General features: G+C 35.2%; 1 protein-coding gene and 1 pseudogene across 4 annotated transcripts; both read left to right on the top strand.

Annotated features, from left to right (window-relative positions):
- Positions 1-319: 319 nt before the first annotated feature.
- On the top strand, positions 320-2,792 carry LOC125188769 (UDP-glycosyltransferase 87A1 pseudogene; annotated as a pseudogene). Its single transcript, XR_016130821.1, has 2 exons — positions 320-815; positions 1,903-2,792. The product of XR_016130821.1 is annotated as a UDP-glycosyltransferase 87A1 pseudogene (transcript).
- A 7,858-nt stretch (positions 2,793-10,650) lies between these two features.
- LOC125190887 (uncharacterized) lies at positions 10,651-15,210 on the top strand. Of its 3 annotated transcripts, none has more exons than XM_048088302.2 (8): positions 10,652-11,996; positions 12,464-12,575; positions 12,801-12,853; positions 13,427-13,478; positions 13,686-13,774; positions 14,099-14,368; positions 14,683-14,744; positions 14,901-15,210. In XM_048088302.2, the coding sequence occupies exons 1-8, from the start codon at positions 11,958-11,960 to the stop codon at positions 14,959-14,961; spliced, it is 738 nt and encodes a 245-aa protein (XP_047944259.1). In that variant the 5' UTR covers positions 10,652-11,957; the 3' UTR covers positions 14,962-15,210. The 3 variants fall into 3 exon arrangements, with proteins under 3 accessions (XP_088914479.1, XP_047944259.1, XP_047944260.1); XM_048088303.2 differs by having other exon boundaries at positions 10,653-11,996; positions 12,467-12,575; XM_089058353.1 differs by lacking the exons at positions 14,683-14,744; positions 14,901-15,210 and adding an exon at positions 14,492-14,676 and having other exon boundaries at positions 10,651-11,996.
- The last annotated feature ends 662 nt before the right edge of the window (positions 15,211-15,872 follow it).

A 15,872-nucleotide genomic window follows, 5' to 3' on the forward strand; every position in this document is an offset into this window, starting at 1 on the left:
CATTGTCAACACAACAACATAGTGTAAAATTTCAAAATTTTTATGTCAATTTCTAATGGTCCAAATGATTATTTGGAATTTGTATAATATTGAGAGTTTGCGATCATTCCTAGTATTAAAGCATGTACTAGAACATAAATTTTATAGCTACCATATAAACTATTACTGCATAAATTTGTTTTATCAGTAATAGAATATAGCCGGCGAGGCCGGCGTGAATCTCATGAAATATTATGCTATTAATACGTAAAAAAATATATTTATATATAAGTATATAAAAATAAATGTACTCCGTTTGTGAACTTATAAAAAAAACCTCATGACGCCGACGGCGAGTACCGACCCAATCACAGAGCGCCACGTGGTCGCCGTGCCGTATCCCGGCAGAGGCCACGTCAACCCAATGATGAATCTCTGCAAGCTCCTGGCGAGCTCCAACTCCGATCTCCTCATCACCGTCGTCGTCACGGAGGAGTGGCTGGGCTTGATCGGGGCGGAGGAGAAGCCGCGGAGCATCCGCTTCGCCACCATCCCCAACGTGCTCCCGTCGGAGCTGGAGCGCGCCGCCAACATGATGACCTTCATCGAAGCGACGCTGACAGTGATGGGAGAGGCGTTCGAGCGGCTGATGGACCGGCTCGATGACCCGATCCATTTCGTGATCGGAGATACGTTTCTGCCCTGGGCGGTTGAGTTTGGGAATCGGAGGAATATTCCGGTGGCGTCGCTCTGGCCTATGCCGGCTTCGGTGTTTTCGGTGTTTTACCATTTTGACCTTCTCAAGCGGAATGGCCATCACCCGTTTCACTCATCTGGTGAGCCCTTTTCAGTAATTATGCTCATTTTATGCATCCATAAATTTGCATATTTATCAGGGCAGATTCAAGAAAACGTGATTTTTTAGATTCTACTCCTTGGTTCCACCAGTTTAAAAATCAACTAAGTAAAAATCATGAATTTTAGTATTTTTTCAAATTTTCTATAAATCTAGTTTAGTTGAAATTGTATTTAGTGAGATATGTGAAAAATCTATTAGGATGAAACCATCTCAACACACGCACAAAGAGAAGAAACCATCTCATACCAAATAATTCAACCATATTATGAATTTTAAAATCGTGTGCCTCAAAACAAATAAGAAATCAAAATATTTCGTCACATGAAATTGGGGAAAGTGTTCAAATCCATGATTTTATAGCTATTTTTAAAAGTGGTTGATATAAAATAATTTGACTAAAATTTGTGATTTTTCTGATAAATTTACAATATTTATTATGTATTGTGATAATTATTTTAAACAATCGATGAATTATTAAGATAAAACAATTGGAAAATATTTTAAGTAGTATTATTTATAATTATTAATTTATGTATATTTAATGGTGTGTGGGGTCAACCTTTTGCTAATGTAAATGTTTCAATTTCATATATTACCTTCTCCATAGATGATAGATGTATGTATTGATCATTTATTTTGTGGGTTTATCTCGTTTTTTATACATAAGAAAATTCAAGAAAAAAAAAATGTTTTTTCTAACTTCATTAAACTATTTTACCATTTCTTAATGAGTACTACGTATCAAAAAAGTTTAAAAACTACTAATAGTAGGTGGCATTCGGTTGCCATGACTAATATCATGAGACTATCCATCTAAAATTAAGTTGTGGCATTATTTTAGTCGGAGGGGGAAGCTATGACTAATTATCATAAGACAATCCATCTAGGATTAAGTTGTAGGATTTAATTTTATGAACCAAATATGGTACACATTTAATCATGAAATTTAATCTTGACAACCAAACATCTCCGTAGTAGACTAGTAGTATATATTTAAAGTTTTTCTTTATTACATTTTGTGTTAATTGCTAATAAGCTGATTATAAGTTGTCATGTGAAACTAGAAACATGGGACGAACGGATTAATTACATCCCGGGGATCGACTCAATCCGCCTCGCAGATCTTCCATCAATCGCCTCAATGGAAGATCAACGCCTTCTTGATTTTGCACTACAACTTTTCACTAATATATCAAAAGCTCAATGCCTATTGATTTCTTCAATCCACGAGCTGGAATCCCAAGCAATAGAAGCCCTAATGCAAGACCTCGCATTTCCAATATACACTTTTGGTCCAACCATACCTTACCTCAATCTTGAAACTCTTACGACTTTCTCAGCCAATGAAAGTGATCCTCACCACTACTTTAACTGGCTGAACTCCCAAGCACCAAGCTCGGTTTTGTACGTCTCGTTTGGGAGCTTTCACCACGTTTCTCAAGCCCAGATGGACGAGGTTGCAGATGGACTACGAGCGAGTGGCGTGAGGTTCTTGTGGGTGGCTCGTGGGGAGGCGGAGCGGCTGCAAGAGCGGTGTGGGGAGGCCGGGAGAGTCGTGCCTTGGTGTGAGCAGCTCAAGGTGTTGTGCCATCCTTCTGTTGGGGGGTTCTGGACGCACTGTGGATGGAATTCGACTATGGAATGTATTTTCAGTGGGGTGCCGATGATTTGCTTTCCTATAATGATGGACCAAACCACAATTCGGAAACATGTGATCGAGGATTGGAAGATCGGGGTGGATGCTAAGGAGGGTTTGGCGTTCGGGGAAATACTGATGAGCGGGGAAATTGCCAAGCTCGTGAAGGAATTCATGGATTTGGAGAGCCATGAGAGGAAAGAGATGGCGAGAAGAGTGGGAGAGTTTAGGGAGACGGTTCGACAAGCGGTTTCAGTGGGAGGTTCATCTGTGGCAAGCCTCGCTTGTTTGCTAAACGACATTGTGTCGTTCAACTAAGGGTTGGCATTGGTTGTGCCAAACCAAGCTTAGTTACTAAGCTAACAACCATCGTGTTTCAATCTCGTGTTTTATTTCATCTATGTAAATAATCGAGAACTTCCATTTTTTTAATTACAAGTCAATAACTGATCTACTCGGTGACAAGTATTGTCAGATGAAATAAAATAGAGAAAAAAAAGATAATTGAATATTTTAATGACAAGACGGGAGAGAGGAGGTTATTTTCAAAATTAGAAAGGGATCATTTTGATTGAGATAAAAAAAAAAGTAATCATCTTGATAAGGCGGAGAGATTAATATATACGGTGTACTCCCTCTATTTTAATAAATAGAGTATGAAATATTTGGATGTTAGAGATTTTATATGGGATTGTATTATGAGTTAATAAAGAGAATAAAATAATAATAAAAAAAAAGTAACATTACGTTATTAGATGAGACAATTCAAAATAAAAATATTTTATTTTTAATCGTACAGATAAAATATTATTTTACATTGATAATTGGCAGAGGATGCCCCTGTTGTTCACTATTAATGATAAATTTTTACTTTTATATAACTAATCTAATAATTCTTCCATCCTATTGAAAATAACTAACTTTTATTTTAATTTATCCTAATCAAAATAACACATTATTAAAAATAATGGAGACACTTTTGTTACTATTTTATTTCACGTCTTTTACTGTACTATCTTTATTTGTTATATAAAATAAAATTATATAAAATTCTGTGTCATTAATGAAGGTTCATCTTTGTTAAGATGGAGGAAGTACATACACAAGAAATAATTAATAATGGAACAGGTCGGGCATCGATTTGATCCCACGGCCCATGAACGTAATAATGTACTTGGGCCGAGTTCGGGCTTCTTGGGTTAATAAAAAATAAAGTTACAATAAGAGCACGAATAACCCTGGCCCGGATTTGGGCCGCAAGTCCCCTCCACGTCATCATTCCCTCAAATTAGGGGTTCCAGACCACAACTCCATTAATCCCGCAGGCCACAACTCGGGCCACAACTCAGGCCACAACTATTCATTTGCACTATTCACAACTATAACATATTTTATTCGTAAAATAGAATTTGAACAATTAAAACCGGGAAAATTCATTGTACAGTCGAAAAATAGAAAATTAAAAATCCGAGGAAAAATTTTTACAAATCCTAGAAAAAAAAATTATTAAGACCTAGAAAATAAAAATTACATCCTAGAAAAAATATTAAAATAATTTAGAGGATAGAAATGGAGAAATTGGTGGAAGAATGTTGAAGAAATGGATATAATAAAATGGCAAAAAAATAAAAAAAAATAAAAAAAATTTTTTGGGGGTTTGCGGCCCATCCCGATGCATATACCCTGAGCCGGGTCGGACCCCGGGAGCGGCCCAGGGACGGAACTGCGGCCCCGGGACCGTCCCGGGCCGTGACTCTCCCCCCTCCAATGCTGAAATCGGGCCGGGACTCGCGAGTTGCGGCCCGGCCCAGTAGCGTTATTCTTGCTCTAAGTTCTGGCTACTTCGGTTTTAGATTAGATCGGATATTCATAAAACTAAAGTTAAAGCCCAGTTCAGGCTACTTGGGTTTAAAATATAGTATCAAAATGATAGTAATTAAAGTTGTACGTATATTTTAGTTTATGATTGTATAGGCAGCAAGTGATTGAATGGAGATATGGATTAAGATGATGAGAATTTACATTGATATTTCATTAATTAGTGGATTATAATTTTGATAGATTTCTAAGGAATGTCCAAAAACTTAGTACTAAAACTATTTTTATTTAATAAATGAAAAAAATCAGTATTGAAAATATAATAGAAATATAGTATTTGTGTGTGTATGTAGGTGTCATGTATTTAAATAAATTATGAATATGATGTGCATTGAAGTACATCATAATATTAAAATTAATTTAATACCCATAAGCTTAGGTATATGCGGACGATACCTATAGGACATGGAAATATTTAAATAATTATTACCAACTCAAAACTAGTAAATGTATTAAACAAAGATAGATATGTTCGTGTGTTTTCCATGTGATCTAAACAAAAATATAATAATAATGAAATAATCTTTTAGAAGTTTGAGAGAAATGAAAAGTCACTAAATGTGAGATAATTTCTTTAAATATGAATATTCTGGAAGTATGAAGAAAGTATAAAAAAGTTCCTAAAGAAGAAAGTATAGAAAATTCTAGAGGATTGGACATCTTAATATATAGCTAGCTAGTCTCTCATTTTGGGGCCTCGGTCCCTCCATCTTTGATTTGAGAATTGGCTAAGCATCTCAATTCTCAAGGTACGATTGTCATCCTTCATATAAAAATTTAATTAGAGAGTAAATACAAATGATTATTTGAATATTAATGATTATGAAATTTTTATGGTATGTTTTGATTATATAGATATGTTTAAAAGATTGTGATTAAGTATAGTGAAAGAAAATGTAGTTTGTTGACATTAAGGAGTGTTTGAGTAGAAGTTATTGGTTATGTGAAGTATAATTATTAATAATGATAATGATTTATAAATAACCAAAATATCAATTGGATTATAACAAGTAAATTAGAGTGGCCTATGAGAATTGTCGAGAAGTTCGTATTTATAAGCTTAGGGGTACTAGTACGATTTGACTAATATGCAGGGGAATATATTGATCAGCTTAAATTACAAAATTGATACTATGCAGAAAGTGGTAAACTCAAAATAAGTATAAAAATAGTAGATTTTACACTGGTTCTTAGCTCCTAAATTAAGTCTATGTTGATTGCATGTATAATACTGTGTGCATTAATCAGTGATATTATATGATCCGTATATGTTGCTTATGACGTGAAATATGTAAATTCTGAATATTTGATGGTATTAAGATATTTGATGGGAGCATTGGCGCCGGAGCCGGAAGCAGGCGTGGGAGGAACGACGCCGAGTCGGAATGAATCAACCGGTGAACTGGCGGCGTAGAAGAAGTGAGAAGCCTTTTCTTGAATGGTCCTTAGCCTGAGGAGCCGGGCCCAGATGGCCGCGGCGTGCAGAGAGGTGGGAGCCAGTAAACGGCGGGAGATCAAAGCGCACAGCGCCAATTGTGAGCGGGATAGCACCGGAGGAGGGACCGGTCACCAGCGGTATATTATCGGGGGCGGGAACGTCCTCCGGCGGGGGAGTGGAGAGAACAGTAACCATCGGTGGATGAGCGCGATCGGTAACCGTCGGAGGATGAGCGCGATCGGAAACCGAACACGGAGCATCGCGGCGGGTAACAGGCGAAGGAGAATCAGGATCAGAGCCGGAGACCGACTTACCGCGGCCGGAACCAGGCGGAGGAAAAGTTTGCGCCAAAACATGAAACGGAATCCAAAACAGAAAACAGAGTACACGAAACACAATAGCCATGGAATTACAAAAGAATTTTGAACTTTAGAATTGGAAACACGAAACACAATAGCCATGGAATTACAAAAGAATTTTGAACTTTAGAATTGGAAACATGAAAATTTGAATATAGAAAGACGGTATAAATATAAAGAAAAAACATAAAATTGAACGGCTCAGATCTATTAAACAAATCACAAATCAAATCCGAGGACTGATAATAAACAAAAATACATCGCAGGGAAGGGCGAAAGAAATTCTGAAAAAAAAAAGAGAAATGAAATTTTGAATATAGAATAGGTGGGACAAAAATAAAGAAAAAACAAATAATTGATAAAAAAAATTGGAAAAATGAAATTCTGAATATAGAATAGGAGGGAAATATATAAAGAAAAAACAAATAAATGAACGGCTCAGATTGATTAAATAAATCACAATTCTGAGGACTGATATTTTGAGAACCTAAATCCTAAAAGAAAAAAAAATCTCCTTAAAACTAAAGAATGTACAATGTCTTCTCAAATATATTTTCTTATTACAGAATGATATTTATAAACAAAAGGTAAATATAGAACTTCCTTCTTCCCAACTAAGTTGACTCGTTTTACTTTTCGGGCTATCACAACTAAATTGAGTCATTTTCTTTTGACAAAAAAAAACATCATCTTCTATTTTACTCTTTCTTATCTCTCGTACTTTATTCTCTCTTTCTATTTTATTTTATTTTTACTTAACTTATTAAATAAAAAAAATTATCTCCGCAACTTAGTTGAGATGGAGAACGTAGTTATTTCTCAATAAGTTTTCTATATACATCTCTCATTTTCTCAATAAGTTTTCTATATACATCTTTCATTGAAGATACTATTAATTTTATACTCTTTTCTATTTTCTCGGGCTATGGAGCGGATAATGATTACTTTAGCGGACTAGATTCTTGCTGGTATCCATGCAATGCAAAAACAAGTCGGAGAGAAGGTCCTGAGGCCCATCTGTCGTTGGACATATGACCGCTGAGAGCATGACGTAGCTCATGAACGTCTGTTCGAAGACTATTTCGCCGATGAACTACGGTGGAGACCGATGGTTTTTTCCAGGAGATTTAAGATGCGGCGAGAACTGTTTCTCCGCATTGTTTAGACATTGGAGGGGCGGCGCGACCTGTACTTCCAGTTGCTGCAAGATGCGGCCGACAAGCCTGGGCTATCTTCGCTTATGAAGTTCACGGTTGCGCTTCGTCAGTTGGCCTACGACATCACGATGGACATGTTCGACGAGTATCTTCACATCGGGGAATCAACTAGGCGGGAGTGACTGACAAAATTTTGTGAGTACGTGGTGGAGGCCTTCGGCATCACATATTTGCGCAAGCCGAATTCCACTGATTGCCAATTCCTAATGGAAGGTGCATGACTTTCCTGGAATGCTAGAGAGCATATATTGTATGCACTAGGAGTGGAAGAATTGTCCGACAACGCGGAAAGGCCAATTCCCCAGTGGGTATAAGGTACGCACCCGGTGATGATCCTTTAAAGCCATCGTTGACTACCGTCTTTGGATCAGGCATGCTCACTTCTGGGTGGCTATTTTAAACAACGACATCAACATGCTGAACACGTTGTCTATCTTCACTGAGCAATCCATTGGCAATGGTCCGATTATGGAGTTCACTGCCAATGGACAGGAGCATCATGTGGGTACTACTTAGCCGATGACATTTACCCGAGATGGCTAGTTTTCCATCTCATGCCCAACGAATCTGAAGAGAGCTTTATTTGCAATGCGGCAAAAGGTTGCACGGAAGGACGTGGAACGGGATTCGGTATGCTTCAAGCGCGTGCATCATCTTGCATAACATGATTATCGATGATGAAGGTCCAAGAGTTTCCGATTGGCCCGATAACGAAGCCAGACCGAGCGCTGGTCATGCAACCCTGCCGGTCACTCTAGGTTTACCATATGGAGTCAATGAGAGATTACGGAAAGGGGATAACATGCGCTACCAACAAGCCCATCATGCACTTATGTCGGACATGGTTGAAGAAGTTTGGGCACGTAGTCGTCGTTGAAATTGTACCTCTTTTAATTATTTTCATTGTAACCTTTTTTAAAATTAAGTAATGTATGTTTTGCATCTTATTTAGAACTCCCTCCGTCCCAACTAAGTTGAGACATAACTTTTGGCCACATCGATTAAGAAATTGTGTTGAAAAGTAGGATAGGGAAATAAAATAGGAAAGATAAAGAGAGAGTAAAGTAGATAGTGGAATAAAGTAAGAATGATTGGATGTTTTGTTTTTGTTAAAAAAGGAAATGACTCATCTTAGTTGGGACATCTTAAAGAGGAATACGACTCAATTTAGTTGGGACAGAAAGAATATTTCTATTTGCTATTTATAATATATGAAAATAAAAAAAATGAAATAAAAATTTGATGGAGCGGACACTAATCCGCACCACTGCAGGAGGATCATTCAGACTATGAAAAACTGATGTGGCAACCACTAGTCCGGACCATTGAGGATGCTCTAAGTAAAATAAATACATTAATAGATGATCTTAAGAGCATTCGCATCAGTGCTCTTCCGCAAGAGTAGGCGTTGTGCTTGTTGTTGCGCTCTTGTCGTCGGCACGGATGTGCTATTGCCGAAGAGCAGGGCGACGTGGCAGCGTTCAATTGGGCGGTGATGCCCAATCGCCCCATGCGTGATTGAGCGTGTTTTTATTACGTTAAATTTATTTATTTTTTAAAAAATCCATAAAAAATAAAAAAATAATTAAAAATCCATAAAAAATCGAGAATATTTATTTTTACATCAAATAATAATGATATCAGTCAATATTTTTCATCAATGTCAATTTTTACTTAAGATAGATAGGTTTGTGTTTATGGTTGCAATTTCTAATTTTGTAGCCTATATATACAAGCATGTTCTTGTGTCTTCAATTAGGAAGACACAAGATTCATCAATTCTGTAATTTTTAATTTTTTTATAATTTGTAATAGTATTTCGGGTATTTTGAATATATTTTAATATTATGAAAATAATTTTAATAATTAAAATATTTAAATTGAATAATAGAGTTTGGTGGGATCCTTGAATAGTTAAAGAATTAAAATTGAATAAATAGTGGTGTGGCCCACATAATTGTACGGTTGGTACATAAATATATTCGTTTCGAATGATTGTGTTGCCTTTGCGGCTCAACAGTGGATGACAGTTGATATATGGGAATTTGTGGACGAGTGGCCTTCATTGAACCATTTTCAGTTGGTACCTTTATTAAACAACCCTTTTTTTACACCAAATACAGTTGGTTGACATCTATTGCTGAAACTTTTAGTCTAAAGTAAAAAATCACACATCGCAGCATTAAAAATATTTATAACATAAATTTCCATATATGGCTCTCAAAGAAGAAGAAAAGATACATTAAAATTGATACTAGTAAAGAAGCTGATTCAATAAATATAACATAAATATTTAAACAAATTTCTTCATATTTGTTGTGATATTAATCCTGTAATTTCTAGATAAATTGTTTGGTTGATTACATTCAAAATTTACTTTCATTATTACAGTTATTAATTAATTTAATTGAATTTGACTAATTAACAGTATTACTATAAACTTTAGAATGCACAGCGTCAATTTGCCTTAACATTTTTGGCAAATCTAGTCAATGTTATTTTTTTCTTTTTTTTTTTTCTCCTTTTACCCAACTCTATTTATTACTCTGGTCGCTCACCACTCCGTAAATTTGATGCAAAAAACTAAATTTATTGCCCTCTTTGCTTTACAAAAATAGAACACATTGATTTAGTGGACAAAGGAAAAACAAAAAAATTACACTATAAGATTGACATGACAAGAATGAAATATATATCTTCGAAAAATATGCATTTGAATAAGGATATTTAATGTTAAAGTAAATTAATCACAATATAAATTATATTAATAACAAAAAATCATAAGAGTATTATGGTATAGAGATATTATATCTCTAAATCACTACCCAATAATAGTAGTATCCTCTTAACAAAATGATTCCCGTCTTCATTAAACACTTTTCATAAATAAATCTCTTCGATCATCATCATCATTAAATATCATCATTAAATATCAGATGTTATTGCTATTTTGAGGAAAAATTTCACTTGTTAGAAATAATAGGTTTTACATTTCACAACTCATATTATCATCTTTTAACAATATTTTTTATTTAAAAACATATGAAAAAGTTGATTGTTGGAAAATTCTTATTAGCTTTGTATGATATTTACATTTTAGATATCTGATAATTTAAATAAGAGCAAACCAATTTTTAGTAATTTTAATTAGAGAGACAAAAATTTAAACAAAATTCAAATGAGATTGTAAAGTGTGAACACAAAAAAGTGTTGCGGCGGGTACAGTAGTCGTTAGTGGGTCCCGCGCGACGCGGTTTAAGCAATGAAGAATCTCCACACGTGAAATTCCTATCCCCTCAAAATCTCTGTTCTTCCTCGCTCTACTCTGTTTTTCACGATCAGCCGCCATCTCTCTCCGCCTATGGAAATTCTCTGCCAAAACAATTATTTAGTTTCGAAGCGAGGAGATTGTGAATTGGGGGTTTTCCCGATGAGTGTTTGTCGAAGAAAAGGAGCGCGACGGAAATTGGGGCAAGCTTAGAGCACTCCCAATGGGTCGGCGTTAAATCCGGCGAAAAATCGCCGATTATCGCCGGATTATCGCCGAGCGTTGGAGTGAATTCGGCGATAATTCGGCGATAAAACTCCCTTATTATCGCCAACTCCCTTATTATCGCCGATTTATCGCCGAATCATCGCCGACCACTGTGGGCGCGATTCGGCGATAATTTTTATTTTTATTTTTTTTTATTTTTTTTTTAAATCTTTGTTTTTATGGTTTTTATATGTAGTTTTTTTTAAATCTTTGTTTTTTTAAATCTTTGTTTTCTATAGTTTTTATTTGTAGTTTTTTTTAAATCTTTGTTTTTTTAAATCTTTGTTTTTTATGTTTTTTATTTTTAGTTTTTTTTTCTCGTTGTATTATATTTTCCAATGATTAATACAACGATGAATTGTTCATTATAAATCTATTTATTAAACACATTTGTAGGGAAAATTAAACAATATTAAAAATGATGATGTAAAAATGAAATGTTGAGTTAGGGAGAAATAAGGGAGAAATAAGGGAGAAACCATTGGAGTAGTTGGCTAAAAGTTGGCTAAAAAATGGGGATAAATTTTGGTGCTGATGTGGCGCTGATGTGGCAGGAGTTAGGGAGAAATAAGGGAGAAATAATGGAGACCATTGGGAGTGCTCTTAACCGCCGGATCGGAAATGGGATGGATCGCGGCAGGCGCTTCTCTGAAATTAATTATTCATATTTTTCATTTTATATTTAGTAATTTTCAAATTCAATTTGTTATTTTATTTATTTAAAATTATAAAAATTGATGCCAATTACTCTACGTTTTCTCTGATTTTTTTTTTCCACTTCACTTCATTTCTCACTAAGTACGCCAACTAATTACTATATCATGTTTTATGTTCATCCAAATTGTACTATTTTTATTTTCTTATTTTTTTATATTTTTATAATTATTTGTAGTATTATTTTAATATTTTATTTTGTTTAGTAGCATAAAAATTTGACACTGGTCAAGTGCATTGGGACTGTTATATATTCATAACATGAGCAAGAGCAAGCTGGTTTAGCTAACGACATCGCTTTCTCGTTCTCGTAAAATATTTGAGAAATTCTGCGTCGCAAAGATGGAAGCTCTCCAGAATCTCGGACTGCTTGATCACCAGGTAACGATCATTATGCATTCCAACCTCACTATTCCTGCAAAACGTGGTTGTTTATGAACCGGATCTGCAGTATTAGATGGCAAATCAGAACAAAATTAATAGTTGTAGTGAAGCAATTGCACTCTCTTTTGGAAGCTAAAGGTGATGGAAGTTGTTCGTGTGGAATTCACCAATTAGGAACAGATTATGAAAGGAATTATAATGGTTAGCCGCAGAAATGTGTTGCATCAGGATGTGGACTACAAATGCAATTTGGGGGTGTTTTGAATCCTAAACTTTACATATATCTTCGTTCTCATTTATTAACTGTCAGAATTATGCTTATAAGAGAATTATTTTATCAGGCTGATTGCTGCAAAAAAAAAATTTCTAACTAAAACAGTGTATCATTGGATATAAGTTAAAATTAACAGTGCTTTGTTTCATTTGATTTCTACTTACAGTTTTTCCTTCTCTGTGTTTGTTAGCAGGGAATTATACGTTGTGCACGATATATTGAGTTGGAACAAGCAGATCTTGATGCCCTAAAGAAGAGTATAAGATTCTTTGAAGCTGCTATGCCACAGTTTGATGAACAGGGTAACATTTAACTTGAAGTTAACCCCCTAGATACATCAAGTTAATCCTCTAAATGCATCTTAAGAACATACACCATGTAAAACACCATTGCACTTTTTTTATTATATTCAACAACCTTTCCTTTAATGTGGTACAAGTTGCAGCAACCCGATGAATGTGAGAATTGGTTACTATGTGATTTTGTGCAATTAAACTGAAATTCTTATGAAGTGCATTTTCTTGTAGGTCGGAGTCTTCTGACAGCCATGTCGTCATTGTGCTCAAGGCTTGCATGTGAGGTGAGAGATAGTATTATTTGATCTTTTCCTAGATTCCTATCGTGATCCTTCTAGGGATGGGGGTGTTGAAAACATGCTATTATAGATAATCATAAGATAAACGATGAAACAAAATAAAAAACTGCCAGTTCTGCTATTGCATAACAAGTCTTTACACATCAGTGAAGACACTTCCATATAAGATCCCTCCCTACCATCTGTATTAAAGCACTCCTCCAGAATCCAAGCTAACCACTCTTCTTTGAACAAATAGTCCAAACATTGTTCGTTAACTATATACTATGTGTCACTTATCTTTTTAATTTCCTGCTCTGTCCATGATCTATAGCTTACATAATACCACTTCTGTCTCTAAACAAACCCTGTGTATGTGTTTGTTGTGGTCTTTTGGACGGTTCTTGGTAGTATCTTCACTTTGGTTTTTCCATTTTTTGGGTAATTTAAGTTTTCCGTATATATGAATGGCAGGATGTGGTGTATGAATACTATGATTATTCAGAGATGTGTAATATGGTGGACAGTGAAATAGTTTTTGTTTTGCTCTTTTCAAAAGGTTTGCTTGTCTAATTATAGGTCATTATTGTTACTCCCCGTTCTGCAGAGGTTGCTGATAAAAAGGCTGAAGGTATGATTATCAAGACTTGACTTGATATCTGTGTGTGGGATTTCTGGAATTATATCAAACCAGATAAAGTTTAACTTGAAGTGAACCCTCTAAACACATCTTAAGAACAAACACCAGTTTAACTGTTCCCTTAATGTACTAGAAGTTTGTAGCAACCTTCTTTCTGATGATCATGAGATTGTTATCATGTGATTTTTTCGTCTGCAGGCGGTCATACTGAGCAGGCAAACTGTGACAGAATGATGATACTCAATCTTGTGCCAACCAAGTTGTCAGAGGTTATAAGCAAAAATGAGGTGAGAGATAGTCTTATCAGATCTTTTTCTAGATTTACATTGTGCTTTGGAGTTTTGTTAATGTAATTGAAAAGTGAAAACATGCTAAACGAAACAAAAAAATATTGCCAGTTCTGGCATTTCATATCAACTCTTTACACATCAATTAAGATACTCTCAAAACAGATCCCTCACTACCATCTGTATTAAGAATTCTTAACTGACATTTTTCCTCAAATAACCATTTATTGCTTTGTGAAAATGTAATGATTATGATCATAATTCCGAAACTTTTCTCTCCCTCTCTCTAGGTTATATAATGCACAACTTTCTTACTGTTTTCAGTCAAAGTTAGATAAGGCTATGGTTGACGGAACTAGAATTGATAGTTCTCCGGCAAACAGAAAACTTCTCCAACCTGAGAATATAAAAGCTGTTTCTGAATCTGGTTTTAAGATGGATGGTTTAACCAAGGATGATAAAATGCTGTCAAAGATGGAAAGTAATACTGGAGGAAATGTTGAAGCGAAGGCGAAAGAAGCTGCAACAGTTTTTATCTTTATGGAACCTAATACTGCAGCTTGTACCAATTTGGCCTCTATCTGTTGGAATAAGGTAGTTTTTTTGCTTTATTATGTTGATATCTTTCATAAATAAGGAGAGTCAGTTTATAATGAAGTCATTATTTTGTTACATTTTTTTATTTCTTATTTCAATTCAGTATATTTTTTTAAACAGAGGATCTCAAACTTTCCGGATTTTGTTTCGAGTCATGCAGATTGCAGACTTTTAACTCTAAACAGACTCTAAGTATGCAAATTTACAAGTTTGTTTGCCTTTCATGTTTCATAAAGCTAGCCAATATCATAGATCTGTTTCATAAAGATAGCATGCTCCTGGTATCTGTCTGACTGTCTTCACACCTTCAGCTAATTAAAGTCCTCTCATCATGCACCAAATTTGCGTTCCGCGCCATGAAAGTGGTAGCCAGGTAACCGCCTTCTTCGTTTTGCTATCCAAGTTATATTACAGAGATTATATCATTATATCAATGTATCGAAGATTTTACCGCTTCTTCAACTGATTTTATAGTTTTTTCCATGTCATTTTTTCCCCTTTTTCTATGCCGCCATCTCCTGTACCAAAGAGACGCATTCGTCGGCTGGGGCCTCTTTCGCCTTCAAGAATGGAAAAGCGTTCGAATTTAACTGAATCAAAGGAATGGGGTTTGCCTCCTAAAAAGAGCCCTCCTTCGTGCCTACCTGCTTGTTAGATGAAGATGCTATCAGACTACTTGTTGGAGGACATCTTTTTGAATTATGGTTTTATTTCTGCTACTTAAATTATGGTACTTAAATTATGGACTTAGCCTCTCATTGTTACTAAATAAATGTGGTGCAAATTTTGGGAGCTGATTAGTTCTGCCTTCAAGTTATCGTAGATTTGTTGCTTTGATATCTCTCTCAGTGTTTGTGTTTGATGTTTAAATTTTATTCGTCTTTACATAGTACTCCCTCCGTCCCCAATTAGGAGTAGCACTTTGACCAGACACGAGTTTTAAAAAATGTAAAGAAAAGTTGGTTGAAAAAGTTGGTGGAATGTGGGACCCATTGTTTTATAATAAAGTGTAAGTGAAATGAGTTAGTGAAATATGAGACCTACTTACCATTTATGGTAAAAGTGAAGTGCTACTCTTAATTGGGGATGACCCATAATGGAAATTAGTAACTCTTATTCGGGGACGGAGGGAGTATTTTTTATTGTTGTTTAAATTAAAATGTTACAGCTTTAATATAGTCACGCCCAATATTTTACTTGTCACTTAAATGTAGTCCAAAAAAAAATTTTCAAACGAAATAAAACAAACGAATTTTACAAACGAAATAAAACAAACACTTAATTCGTGAGCGAATATTCTGAGTGTCGATTATTTCTCGTGTGTTCAATCAAGCGATATATCTCATGTTGTAGTGTCGAAAATTTTTTAATTTTTATTTTATACTCAATTTTATATTTTCCGTGGCTCAACAATGATTCGCGGAGCGTAAAAGCCCAGAAATTGCAGCCCAAAACGGGATGAATTTAAAACGTAAAATGGACTAGTATTATATCAAGGTAA

Source organism: Salvia hispanica, chromosome 5 (genome assembly GCF_029641045.1).
Source record: "Salvia hispanica isolate PSC_SH4W2 chromosome 5, Shi_PSC_v1, whole genome shotgun sequence".
Classification (NCBI taxonomy): domain Eukaryota; kingdom Viridiplantae; phylum Streptophyta; class Magnoliopsida; order Lamiales; family Lamiaceae; genus Salvia; species Salvia hispanica.

Coding starts and splice junctions, on each gene's coding strand:
- LOC125190887 (XM_048088302.2), top strand. CDS start 11,958: ATGGAAGCTCTCCAGAATCTCGGACTGCTTGATCACCAG. Junction 11,997..12,463: donor TCGGACTGCTTGATCACCAG/GTAACGATCATT, acceptor TGTGTTTGTTAG/CAGGGAATTATACGTTGTGC. Junction 14,745..14,900: donor GCCATGAAAGTGGTAGCCAG/GTAACCGCCTTC, acceptor CCTGTACCAAAG/AGACGCATTCGTCGGCTGGG.